This window comes from Phyllostomus discolor, chromosome 5 (assembly GCF_004126475.2).
Source record: "Phyllostomus discolor isolate MPI-MPIP mPhyDis1 chromosome 5, mPhyDis1.pri.v3, whole genome shotgun sequence".
In the NCBI taxonomy this organism is placed as follows: Eukaryota; Metazoa; Chordata; class Mammalia; order Chiroptera; family Phyllostomidae; genus Phyllostomus; species Phyllostomus discolor.
Window position 1 is genome coordinate 49,055,922 of NC_040907.2, and position 14,302 is coordinate 49,070,223.

General features: G+C 40.3%; 1 protein-coding gene across 1 annotated transcript in view; it reads left to right on the forward strand.

Annotated features, from left to right (window-relative positions):
* The window catches only part of TCTEX1D1 (Tctex1 domain containing 1), a 28,621-nt gene that overhangs the window by 1,657 nt on the left and 12,662 nt on the right, over positions 1–14,302 (forward strand). Inside the window, exon 2 of the mRNA XM_036026254.1 lies at positions 1,192–1,301. Coding sequence (XP_035882147.1) covers positions 1,204–1,301 — 98 coding nt within the window. The 5' untranslated portion in view covers positions 1,192–1,203. The remainder of the gene's footprint in view (positions 1–1,191; positions 1,302–14,302) is intronic.

The following is a 14,302-nucleotide window of genomic DNA, read 5'->3' on the forward strand; positions in this document are numbered from 1 at the left end:
CTCAAGCTCACATACAGGCACATGCCCACAGACAGACACACTCACAGGCACACATACAAAGTGTACACACACTCATATACACACCCTCACACACAGGCACACAGTCACACACACACAGACCACTGGCTCCCTTCCGAGGACACAATACACCTCTGCCACATTCGCGTGCCCTTCAGGACCCTTCGTCTGCCTCTGCCCTGACGCTGGGCTCCCTGGGCTGTAGGTCGTGTTCTCTGCCCACCCGGCTGCCAGCGCCTCCAGGGCAGAGACCCTGTGCTCGTTCTGTCTTAGCGCTAGGCCCAATGTCTCCTTGTTAGGGCCCTCCGGTTTACAAATAAAATTATAAAATAATTTTAATGACTGTCTAAATTCGTATGTAGGCAGAAGGGCAGTAGAGTTATAGTCTAAGGTCTGGGAAGTCCATTCCTACCACCAGCTTTTAAACTAGCAGTTGTGAGAAGGAAATAGGTATTCCAGCAAATTACTGAGTTAAAGTTCTGTTTACTCTTTACAAAGTAAATCATGGTTGCTGGAAAAAAAACCCTTTGGGGAAGACAATTAATTTTAATTTTTAAAGGAACAGCAGCAACAACAAATACTTATTAACAAAACTTTATCAAGAATAAAAGGGTGCCCTGGCTGGCGTAGCTCAGTGGATTGAGCGCGGGCTACGAACCAAAGTGTCGCAGGTTCGATTCCCAGTCAGGGTACATGCCTGGGTTGCAGGCCATGACCTCCAGCAACTGCACATTGATGTCTCTCTCTCTCTCTCTTTCTCCCTCCATTCCCTCTCTAAAAATAAATAAATAAATCTTTTAAAAAAAAGAATAAAAGGGCAATAAAAATTATTGATTTCTGGTGTGGGATAACATCTTTCTTCTACACGTGGCTCTCTTTTCTCAATGACCTTAACCTCTTCTACAGTTTAGCATCTTTGCTGCAGTTTAGTATCTGCTTATGTGAAGTAAGTGTACTGTTGCATAAATAAAAGTTGTCAGGGTCATTATAGTTCCAGTTGTATTGACCAGAATGACAGCATACATTAAAAATCACTCTGAAGGAAACCCCACTTCCCCATCCAAAAATGGTAGAAAAAGTAATTGTGTGCTTTATTTAGAATGAATCTCTGTGTTATACTAAGTAAAACAATCTCAGACCTTTCGTCTGTTGTTTTAACGGGATTTCCCCCAGTAGGTTACGGTGATGTCAGACATTGCTAAAGACAGAACGGGTCATTCATTGAAGAACATGGGGAGTGCGTCTTCTCTAAGCAGGAAGGAACTTCATGGGTGCATCAAAGGGTGAGTACCTGAATGTCTAATGACTTAAGTCCAATTATTGAATAAACGGGTTCATAACGTTTATCAGGAGAAATAAAACATTTCCTTTGGGAAATAAGATGAGAGAAAATAGACAATACAAGGTTCAGGTCATCTTTTGGGGCCATATTTTTAAAAAGAAAAAGAAAGTGAGAAAACATAAGTGATATGTTGTCCTCAACAGCATTTTTCACTATTTGAAAGACTGCCCCCAGTCATCTGCTCAAAAGCAACACCATATGCAGTGTAGACCAGCTACTTCTCATAGTCCCCTGAATTCTGACCTTCAGTATTAAATAAAGGCAAAGTTTTTTGCATTTTGCAATCAATATATACATATACAATGCATTTAGCATTATTTTAAACAAATTTTGTAAGGTATTTTCATAGCCATTGTTTGTGTCCTTTTAAGTAGCTGCATAATATTTTGTCACTTTATAATTCTGGGTTATCTAACCACTCTCCAATTATTGGGCATTTTAAGTTTGTTTCCAATTGTTTGTCTTTCCCATAGCATAATGCCTCTGCTTGTTTTCTTCCCAGAAGTAGAATTAGTTGGGCAAAATGTAGTAAGTACATTTTGGGGGGCTCTTGTTGCATATTGCATTTGGTCTCCTGAAGAGATAAATCAATTTTTAATAGTTTCATGCCATTTCTTTTTGACTGCCATTGAGAAAAAAACAAAAAAAATTATTCAGTGCTGAGATTAATTAATTTAGGAAACAGATAACAGACTTTCCTTCTTAACAACCTCCAAGGGACTGAAGGGTGTGGTGCGTTAGTCCCTGTGGGTAGGAACAGGAGCCAGTGTGTCCTGTGGGACAGAGGCCAGAAGTGCTGGGATAATTTACATTATGTCTCTGAAACCAAATCTTCCCTCTCTCAGAATGTACTGATGCATGTCCTGCTGGTGTGGCTCAGTGGTTGAGTGCTGGCCAGTGAATCAAAGGGTCACCAGTTCGATTCCTAGTTAAGGCACATGCCTGGGTTGCAGGCCAGGTCCCCAGTGAGGGGTGTGAGAGAGGCAACCACACCTTGATGTTCCTCTCCTTCTCTTTCTCCCTCCCTTACCCTCCCTAAAAAATAAATAAATAAAATCTTTTTTTAAAAAAGGAATGTACTGACTTGCTTCCTTAAAATTCCACTTTCTAACCCTGGATGTTTGTGGTTTGCAAGTACAATCTCTTTTTTTTACAGACAACCAATATAAAACAGTAGCAATCCTAGCATGTAACTTTTGCTTCTGACCCCAGCCATCTGGGCTGCTATTTCCAATATGTAAGTATAAGAGTTTTATTTTTAAGTCCTTACCCAAGGATATGTTTATTAATTTTAGAGAAAGATGAAGGGAGAGAGAGAGAAAAAAATCAACATGAGAGAGAAACATTTGCTGGTTGCCTCCTGTATGTGCCCTGACAAGGGATTGAACCTGCAACCTAGGTATGTTCCCTGACCAGTAATCAAACCCACAACCTTTTGGTGCATGGGACGATGCTCCAACCAGCTGAGCCACCTGGCCAGGGTCATTAAAGTTCTTTTAAAAATAATTTTTAAATAATTGTTAGCTTATATCCAACTTTTTTCAAGAAAATATTTATAATAATAATCTGACATAAATCATGTTCCCATGATTAATGAAAAACAACTTTTGTCATCCAAAGATTAAACTATAATCCCCATTTATGTAATTTTAATTTACCTCTTCTCTTTCAAAGCAAATTAGAAAGTCATATAGAATCAAAACATGACCCAACTTGAAGAATTAGAGATAGCTCTTTATTGATGAAGTATAAACACAAACTAAAGTAACACAAATAACAAAAATAATTTTATCAACATATTAGGATACATTTCTCACTAATAGATAAATTTATTTAGATATATTAGACGTAGAAATTTGAACTCTCAACCAAAACATTCAGAATGGATCCTCTATTTGCGCTTTTTCTTACGTAGTGTTGTGAACAGCGTCCACGTACCCTTGCAATGCAGAGGCCAGTCAGGAGGCTGCCTCTGCACCGGAACTCCTGCTTTCTTTTCCTCATCTTCATCGTAGACCAGTCTGCATAGGAGATTCTCCTCCATAAATCTGTCATCAGCTTGTAGAAAAATTCCGAAAGCTTGGAGGCTCTCAAATGCAGGCATTGTTTTGAAATTGCAATATTTTGTGAAAAACCATATACCTTTCATTTGAAAGTTATTTCATAACAAGTTCTGAATAGATCGATTTCAGTAGGATAAGGTGTATCCTGAAGTGTATTTGGACCTAATACACTCACTATTTCTTTTAATCTCCTCAGCATTAATCCTGCTAGCTGGACATCGTTTTTACCATCTCAGTGTGCAATAACTGCAGCTTATGAGTCTAGTGACAATTTAATGACTAGGATACAATCCTAAACCATGACTATGGCATATAGCAGTGATTTTCAACCCTTTTCACCTCATGACACACATAAACTGGTCACTAAAAGTCTGCAGCACATCAAAAAATATATTTTTTGCCAATCTGACAAAAATGTTGGTATCATTTTGATTCATTCACACCAGATGGCTATTCTTGTGTTAGTTGTTGTCATCTTTTTTATTTGACAATCTAAGGAAATAGAGGTCAGTGCCCCTGACTAAATAGTCAGATGTTGCATGTTTTAAACATTCTTGCAGCAAACCCATTGAAAATCGCTGACACAGAGGGTCTACAGACCCTTGTCTACTTCTCTAGCACCATCTTCCCCACTGTCCTGCCAGCTTCCACTCTGCAGCCACACTCAACTCCCGTATTATAATCCCGCAGCCCTCTGCCTGGCCTCCAGCCATTATCTTGTGTTGCCTTCCCGTGGGACACCCTTATCTAGAGTATGTTCTCACACTCTGGCTTCCTGCTCTCCCCTTCGAAATTTAACTGCATCTCCATCTTTCCAGGAAACTCTCTTTAACAACCCACCTGCAACCACCTGCCCTTCCAGACTGGGTTGGACACTCTTTCTGCTCCTGCTGCTCTCCTTTTCTCCATGGTACTGTAGTTGGCTGTGTTTTCCTTTCCCTCCCTTTAGATTATGGACTTATTTGTTTTTATAATAGTAAACACACAGATAAGGAGGGCAAAGAAGAGTAGAATGTAGATCTACTAGGAAAGCAGCTTCTTAGGTGTGGTACAAAAATCAGCGTAGATATAACCCTATGGTTTCTATGTCTATTGTCTTATACAGTAGTAACTAATGTATAACATTGATCCCTGGCCATAATGGATATCCAAGAAACATTATGAATTGTGAAAGAAAGATAGAATTTATAATCAGAATAATTACTGTTAGCAGTTTTTAGGGTTGGGTGTTTTTAGTCAAATTATGTTTTTGTTCTAATATAATTTTATGTTTTATTTTTTAAAAAAACATTTTAAGCTGGATCTTATTATCTCAATATAACTGTTAACATGTCACAATTTCTTTCCATATGTATCTACATGGTTGTTGTCATACTCTGTATTTCACTTAGATAATTAATAGCAATCAGGGTGATAATAGCTGACATTTATTGAGCCCTCACTATGACATCACTTAAGCCTCATAGAATCTCTGTTACTGAGGATGGCAAACTATGGCTCAAGGGCCAAGTTTAACCTGACACCTGTTTCTGTACAGTTCCCTAGCTACGCGTGGTTATTACATGGTTGAAAAAAATCAAAAGGAGAGTAACATTTTCTGTTATGTGAAAATCATCAGAAACCCAAATTTCAGTACCCATAAATAAATTTTTATTGGAGCATAACCATGGCTTTTTATGTATATATTGCCTCTGGCTGCTTTCACACTAAAACTACAGAGTAGTTGCTATAGAAACCATAGGTCCCAGAAAGCCAGAAAACATTGCTGTATGGAATTTTACGGAAATGTTTGCCAATCCCTGCTCTATAAGATAGATGCTATCATCAACGCCAGTTTATAAATAAGGAAACAGACGCTGCGAGAGGCTGAGCCTCCAAAGCCACAGAATTAGGAAGTGGAAAAATGGGCTTTCGTTTATAGTCAAGTATTCTCATTCTTTGAAAACCAGCTATCTTTGTGTAACTAACATTAACGAAAGTCTTCTGTTCATTCACCAGAACCTTCTGTTTCCCAACCCCGGCTAAGAGCAGGTACTTATCATGACATCTTTCTTGTTGGAAGCTCAGCCTTCAAACAGAATTTGAACAGATGTGCTACTCTCGTGTCCCTAAAATGGAAATTGAAGCAAGAGGTTGAGTTACCTTCCCAGGGTCATGTGACATGATATTCAGGTTTATTATCTCATTCCATAGGTCAGGCCTGAGGTTCATGATGAAGGAGTCTTTCCTTTGCCTCTAACCAAAATTACAGTGATGTCCTGTTACAAGAACTTTGAGTATGGATCCCGCAGCTCTTCACTTGAACCCACTGATGGCATCCAACACACATATTCTTTCACTTATTCATTTATTCAAGTTCATTGAGCTTGTGCTCTGTGTGAACTATTGTGCTTCGTTAGGCATATAAAGGTGACCAACTGTAGGGTTCTACTCTGGAGAAGCTTGTCTTTTAAGTAAACAAAACACCACCTGGTAATTTTTTTTCTGTAAAAAATAGAAAAGATTATATTCATCACTTGATTTGAAATAAATATTTATTGACCCTGAGTACATTCCAGGCACTTGCTAAGTGGAGAACCACACAGAAATAATCCCTGCTTGCTAGTTTAGAATCTGGTAGGAAAGGCAGTAAACAGATATGTTTAAATGTAATGAATTTATTCCATGGTGTGCCATTAAAAGTGATGTTTCCTGGCCTGTTTCCTCACTGTGATAAGTTCTATTGCCAACTAAATCAAACTAAAGTCCCCAACAGGATCTGGATGAGATATAGCTTCCCCACCAAAGAGAAAAGTTCAACAAAACTGAAATGTCCGTGTTCTGAGATTAAACTACAGTAATAACTAATGTTATGTTGTACATACTAGATTTTGAAACCATTTCACATACAATATCCATCTGATTCTCATAAAAGCCCTGTGGATTAAAAACAGAAGGTAATTTTACTATGTCCATTTATCTCATTGATTATCTTTATCTCAGGAGCAGAGTTGAGTTGACATACCCCTTATTTCACAGCTCACTGTCACTTTCAGTATGGGCAAGAGCCCTTGTGTCTGCCGGACTGACCCTCTTCCTCCCATTCTCGCTCCCACTCTCCTCCCCCCGTGGGCACCTGTGTTCATATACGCAGCACCACATATACTACATGAACACACGTGTACATGTTTCAGTACTGTGTTATATACATATATACTCATTTACTTATTGTGTATTGTGGTGTTTTGACATCTTAAAAAAACCTTTCTGAATGGGAGGAAACTGCTCCCCTCCTGGGTTTAACCAATTCTTAATGACAGCCAAGGTCTCCAGCAGGGAATACACCTTAGTCCTTTGATATGCCAACTAACCAATGCAGAGCCAACCCTCCCCTAACTGTGCCCCCTCGACACCCCCTCCCCCCACACACACACACTGAAGGTGGCAGTATTCCTCTGCCTTAATTTTCCCAGAGACGGTGCTGGCATCTAGGAACCTCTCCTATAGCTTAGACTTAGAGCTCCCAGAACTTATTGAGACCAGCCCGTCCTGAGCCATTTCCCCTGCCCAGCTTGGCCTTTCCCCACGAAACCCCAGTAAAGGCTCTTGCCCTGGCTCTCCCTTGCCCTTGTCATGCATTCTGACCACCCCAGTGTTCTTCCATGTGGCCCTACACAGCACGGCACGGCATGACCCTGGTCTCACCCTAGGCCCTGGGAGTATTGTTTACCACAGCCTCTCCTCTGCCTCCTTTAGTGGCTGACTGACCATCTCATAAAAGAATACACAGCAAATACTTGTCAAAGATGAGCATTTTTGACTTACATAAACGGTGTTGTGCTATAAATTTCATTTGTTTTCTCGGCCTCATATATGTCATTCTACATGTGTATTTTATATATTTACTCATGAAACTATGGCTATCCAGCTCTTTGCTTTTTAGTGCTGCATAGTGGTCCTTAACCTCCACCCATCACATGTGTTCTTATCCTTCCCCTAAGGATGAACATCAGGAGTGGTTTTCACCCCCAGCCAACACCTGCCAGTACCAGGGGGAACATCTCTGTCCATGATCCTTCACTGGCGTCTTTGTAAAAGCTGCCCTGGGAAAGTGATCCCAGGTAAAAGCATTCACATTAAGGAAGATTTGAGTTGGAGAAATAATGTATAGATGAAAGTGCTTAAATAATAAATATCAATGCTCCTCAAATTAATCTACGAAGTCAACATATCCCAATCAAAATTTATTTGTACCTTTTGAGAAACTCAGCAAACAATTTTAAAATGTATAAATAAGAAAAGAATGCTAAGTGAAATAAGCCAGTCAGAGAAGGACAAATACCATATGATTTCACTCATGTGTGAAGTCTAACAAACAAACTGAACTAGCAAGGAAAGCAGAGACAGACTCATAGATGGAGAGCAGATGACAGCTAGTGGGGGGAGGGGAAGTCAGGGGTGGAGGGACTGAGCCAGAAGGAGAAAGGACTCATGGACATGGACAACAGTGTGGTGGTTGGGGGGAGTGGGGGAAGGGATATAAGAGACAAAGTGGTAATGGAAAAAATGTAATAAAGGTTATATAAAAAGAAAGAAAGAATTCTAAATAACTAAGTTAACTTTCAAGAGTGAACATAGAGGAAGGATTTTCCCTATTGGATATTAAGATATACCGACAAAGCTGTAGTAACTAAAAATGATAATAAATGCAAGAATATATAAATTGACCAGTGGAACAAACCGGAATTTTAGAAGTAGACCCATAAGTACCCTGGCTGGGTTGCTCAGTTGGTTGGAATGTTATCCCATACACCAAAAGGTTGCAGGTTCAGTTCCCAGTCAAGGCACATATCTAGGTGGCAGGCTCAATCCCAGGTCAGGGTGTGTATGGGAGGGAATCCATCAGTTCCATGTCTCTCTCTCTCTCTCTCTGCTCTCTCTAAAACCAATGAATATATCCTTGGGTAAGTATTTTTTTAAGTTTTTTAAAAATAGGTGCATACATATATGGAAATATATAAGCAATGAGGAAATGATGGATTTTGATAGACTGTGTTGGGAGAACACTGGCTCAACATATGAAGGAAAGTAATGCTGGATGTTTACCTTACATTATTTGCATAGTAGACTCCAGATGGAAGACTGAAATGTGGAAAGCTATAAAGCTAATAGGAGAATGTTTCTGTGTTCTATGCATAAGAAAAGATTTCTTAAATCAAATCCCAACATAAAAAACAAAACCCATAAAGTAAATTAGGGACAAAAACCTTGATAAATAAAGCTACTATAGATCATAGCATTTCTGTTCAACAAAGAATACAACAGACACCGTTAATAAGCTGATAAAAGATGTGTTTCTTTTAATCGTGCACATTAACAATAAAAACGGAAAACCATCTTAAAATAGTCAAATGAGATAAATAGTAATGTACAGAAGCAGAGCCCAAGCGGCTAACAGAACACGAAGAGGTGCTCGAAAGCAGAGTGTGAGAGATGCCTGACCTCACTCTGGCACTGGGGGGATGCAGATCAAAACAAGATACCATTTTGCAGCCAACTGAATGGCAAAATATAAGAATGGAGAATAATACCAAATGGTGGCAAGGCAAGTGAGAATAAAAACTGATGTAGCCATTCAGTCAAGAAATCTAACAGCATTTAGAAAAACAGGTTTGCGTGAGTCCTCTTACCCCCGCCCCCGCCCCCATACTGAGGAGACTGAGGCTTGGGGTGGACTTGGCAGATTACCACACTCCCAGGTGATGGAGCTGATCATCTGTGCTTCTCTGGCCCTAGAATTTAGAGGTATTGTGAGAATATTTGTATCTATTATGGGCTGAATTGTGTGCCACCACTAATTTTCCCAGCAGATCAATAACATTGAAGTTCTAATTCTCATATTTCAGAATGTGATTTTATTTGTCAACAGAAACTTTAAAGAAATAATTGAGTTTAAATGAATTCATTAGGGTGGGTTCTAATTCAGTATGGCTGATGTCCTTATAAGAAAAGGAAATCTGGACCCAGACATGCACAGAGGGAGACAGCAGGAAGGGACAGGGGAAAAGAGGGCCACCTACAAACCAAGGAGCGAGGCCTGAAGCAGATCCTTCTGCGATGGCTGTCACAAGGAACCAATCCAGCCAAAGCCTTGGTTTCGGACTTCTAGTCTCCAGAACTGTGAGACAATGCATTTCTCCTGTTTGAGCCACCCAGTCTGCGGTGCTTGGCTGTGGCAGCCTCGGCACCGATGCAGCATTTCTAAGGAGTGAGTGTGAGAGCCACAGCACAGTCAGGGGCCCGAGTGGACCTGCTCAGAGGCCCACTCTTCACAGACTGGCTCCCATCCAGTTCCAGCTTACGTTTTAACTACTGATCTTACGTAATTTACTAAGCCCTCTTTGCTTCAGTTTCTTCCTTTATAAAATGAGATGAAAAGAAATAATTGCCATTTCATGGTGTGGTGAGAATTTATTAAAATAACACATGGGAACACCTAGAATGGTTCTTGGCCTGTCTAAGTACAGAGCAAGTACAGGATTAACTGTTAGTATCATGTAGAACTTTGGAATCAAACTAGGCTTGAATTTGAATCTCAGATATCCTGCTTAACTACTATTACATAGTTACTATTTAATATCTTCAAGTCTTAATATATTATTGATAAAGTGAGAAAAATAATGACTCATCACAGATTCATTTTGTTTATTCATTGAACAAATTTTTGTTGCTGAGGTTACGGGCATTGCGCGAGATGCTAAAGACACAGTGGTGAACAAAGTGGACTGCTCTGGAACTCAAGCTGTTGGTCTTGTCTGGACCACAGATAATTCGCACTGCTGACTAGTGTGCACCCCTCAGTCCTCGCCTTACTTGACCTCTCAACAACATCCCATACTGTTTCCCACTCCTTCCTCCCAGAAGTGCTCTCCTGTTTTCCTTCTACCTGGCTGGTTTCTCCAGCTCAGTCTCCTCCGGTCCATCCTTTTCTCCCCAGTTTCTTCATGTAGAAGTGCCTTCAGGAGCAGTGCCTTGTCCTCCTCTCCGCTTGTCCCCTCAGGGATTTAGTCTAGTCTAGTGACAGACACAGACCTGGTGTTAAACCCCCAAATATGTATTTTCAGCCCACCGTCTTTCACAAGCCTCAGGCTTATCAAGCTAACTACGTACTTAACTTTCACCTCAATACCTAGTACACATCTCAGACTCAACATTCTCACAACTTAACTCTACATTTTTGTATGCGCCATGACTGGGGATCAAACCTGCAACGTTGGCATATCAGGACAATATTCTAACCAACTGAGCTACCTGGCCAGGGCCCACAACTGAACTCTTTATCTAACTGCTCTCCTTCCCATTTATCAGGAAATTCTTTTGGATCAACGTTGAAAATATACCCAGGGTCCAAGTCCCTACCACTGCCCTCAACTGCTGCCATCTCAGTCTCAGTCAGCGGATTAATCAGCTTGAGCTGAAATTAACAAAATACATAGACTGGGTGGCTTCAACAATGGGAATTTGTGTTCCCACAGTTCTGGAGGTTAAAAGTCTGGAATCGGGGTGCCAGCAGTGTCAGGTTTTGGTGAGGGCCCTTTTCCTGGCTTACAGATGGGCACCATTTCACCCTGTCCTCACATGGCGGAGAGAGAACCCTGGTGTCTCTTCCTCTTTTATAAGGAACCAGTTCTGCCTGCTTGGGGCTTCACACCTGTGACCTCATTTAACCTTAACCACTCCTTAAAGGCCCTATTTCCAATACACGGGCGGGCGGGGGCGGGGCAGGGGTTAAGGCTTCAACACGTGGATTTTAACGACACACTGCTTAGTCCCTAGCATTGCTGTCCTCCCTAATCTAGATTACTTTTTAAGCTTTCTAACTGGTCACCCTGTTTTTACCCATGCCAGCCTGCAGTCATTCTCAACACAACCGTTGAAGTGATCATTGTAAAACAAAGTGAATCTTGTTATTTCTGTGCTCAAAACTCTCTATAGGCTCCTGCTTTATCAGAGTAAAACCCAAGGTTTCACGCAGGCCCGCAACGTTCTACGAGGTCCAGCAACCCGACACCTGCGTAACCTCATCTCCTGCAGCGTCCTGTTGGCCCCTCCGCTCCAGCTACTCCGGCCGCAGGGCACTCCTTCAAAGCACCAAGCAGCCTCCCATCTCAGCGCCTGGGCAAGGGTCTCCCTCCGTGAAAGACTCTTCTCTCAGACACCCACATGGCTCTTTTCCTCCCCTCCTCCAATTCCTTGCTCATGGAGGCCTATCTCGACCTTAACAGCACCCCCAACCCCATCCACTTCCCTTAACTAAGCTCTTCTTTCCTCTGTAGCATTTATCACCTCCTAACATAAGGTATAATTTACTTACTTAGTATGCTATTGTCCATTGTCTCTTTTTTCTCACTAAGTTCCATGAATGCAGACATCTTAGTTTTTCTCTTTTTTCACTATTGTGTCCCAAGGACCCAGAATACTGCCTGGCACATAGCAGTGACTCAATGAGCATTTTTTGACAGTTGAAGGAATAATTATTACATTATCCTAATTTCTGAACCAGCAAGTTATTTTGCTAACGAACAGGTTAGTTTCCCAGGTTCAATATGTGTGTTATATTAAGTGTGGCTAATGGATTTTGTCTTGTGGACATAAGATGCATTTACAGCAAATGGAGAAGTGCTTTTTCACATTTTTAAAACAAGGTCTACTTTTACCTCTTTGTTGAAACCTTCCATAGTGCATCTATTTAAAAAAAATAAAAGAACACTTTCATTTGTGTTGAAAACCTGTAGAGAGAGACCCCACTTCACCGCAATGATCGCCACGGCACTGCAGAGGTAGCTGTGCCGCCCACACCCTCGGCCTCGCCTCTCTGGCCGATTGCGGATTGCCTAGGGCGCCGGAGGTTGAAACTACGCGTTCCACATTCCTCCGGGAGTTGCAACAGAAGTTTCAACAGTTGCCATTGACCTTAACCTTGGCTTTTCTTGGATCAACATGAGCTCAACGGACTTCAGACAGTTTAATTTTCTATCCTATGCACTCAAAATAGTTCTATTTTGTCAATTGCCTTTCCTAGGTTATCTTCAATCACATCAGAGCTGGATGATTCACAGGTCACATGGTTCATTCTTTGTCCTTTAGAATCATTCCTCCTCTGAAAAAATGTATTTCACAAGAACATGTCATATCGTTTTTCTCTCCTCTTTCATTTTTGAAAAAATATTTCGATTCTTGTTTACACTTTAACTTTTCTCTCACTAGTTAGATGGGACCAATAATGTGAGAAAAATACCATAAAACTACATAAAAATACAGCAAATTTACTATAGATTAAATGGCCATAAAACTAAATTACCTTACCAGGTAACATAACTTCTACAGATGGGAGAAGGGTTGGTATGCTTTTGCTTTTAAGCATAGCATACATAAAATTGTACATAGAAACTTTGAGGTGAGAAGTTCTCAAGTGCACTGTGATGCATATTTTTTCTTGCTTTCTATATCTTGTTGCTCAAGCACAAGAACTCTAATTTTCCCTTTGTATTACCAGTACTTCCTACTTTGCCTGCCACATTCTGGGCAAGAAATATTTGTTGAAAGAGTAAAACAAAAACAAAAACAAAAAAAAAGGTGCAAATTTAAACCCCGGAATCTTTTTTTTCTCCATGTGCTCTGAAATATCGCCACTTGGGGGCAGCACGTGACTTTAATAATTGAGTTTAAGGGCGAAGTCTTGCTTAAATAATACCATTCAAAATATGTAGTTCCAGGTACTTCATGGTAAGAAAAAAAAAGAAGAGATGATATTCTGACCTTCTTAATCTGCTAAATTAATGGCTCCAAGGCTGCCTGGGCATTTAAATGTTGTCTCTTACTGCAGTTCCAAAATACCTAAGTAATAATGGCAGTGAAAATGGCTGGGGATGAATTCTCAATGATAATTATATGATGTTTGTGGCTGGTGGGATTTCATGAAATAATTGTTGCTATCTCTAACAGTCAAAACAAGACATGACTTCTTGTCATTATTCTGTGTGGAACGGGCAGCAAGAAAAATTTTTAGATGTTTCCAGGAAAACTGAATTTCATGGAAGAATAAATATATTCCAATTCCTTAGCTATTTAATTTTTTAGTTCATGCCCCTTTTCCATGTAATCAGAACCAGGCTGTTGGTTTAGAATGACACATTTCCAGTCCATCAAGTACAGCATACAACGGTTACTTTTATTTGTGTGGACCAATTTTAAGCAGCTATTTCTGCATCCAGGTTAATTTCAAGTCTGTCTCAGCAATGGTACATGCAATTACCTGAAATTTGCATTGGATTATCAATTGTTACTCTTCTCTCTACAATAACTTTGGTTGATTTGTTCAGTGTTGTGACCCGTTTACACCAGGTTTATCATTTTCCTATATTTACATTTTTTAAATTGACTTTTGAGAGAGAGGGAGGGGGACAGAGAAAAAGAGACTGATTGATTGGATGTTCCACTTATTTGTGCATTCATTAGTTGCTTCTGGTATATGCCCTGACTAGACATAGAACCCACAATCTTGGTGTACTGGGACAACACTCTAACCAACTTAGCTACCCAGCCAGGGCCTCCTGCATTTGCTTTTACTCTACCTTTCTTTCCAAAACTTTGCAGCTCTCTTGTATACATTTTGCCAATTGAATTTTTTTCTTCATTAATGCCAAGAAGCTGATGACAAACAAATTGCAAGAACATTTTTCACATTGAAAAAATAACATCAAATAAAGCATTCCCTGTGCGATGAGATTGTGGCTTTAGAAGAGTTAGTATTATAAACTAGGGAACGGCTGGTCATACATAACTGAAACTCATCTACTTGCAATGTTGTGACATATACTCAATAAATTTATTGTGCTGT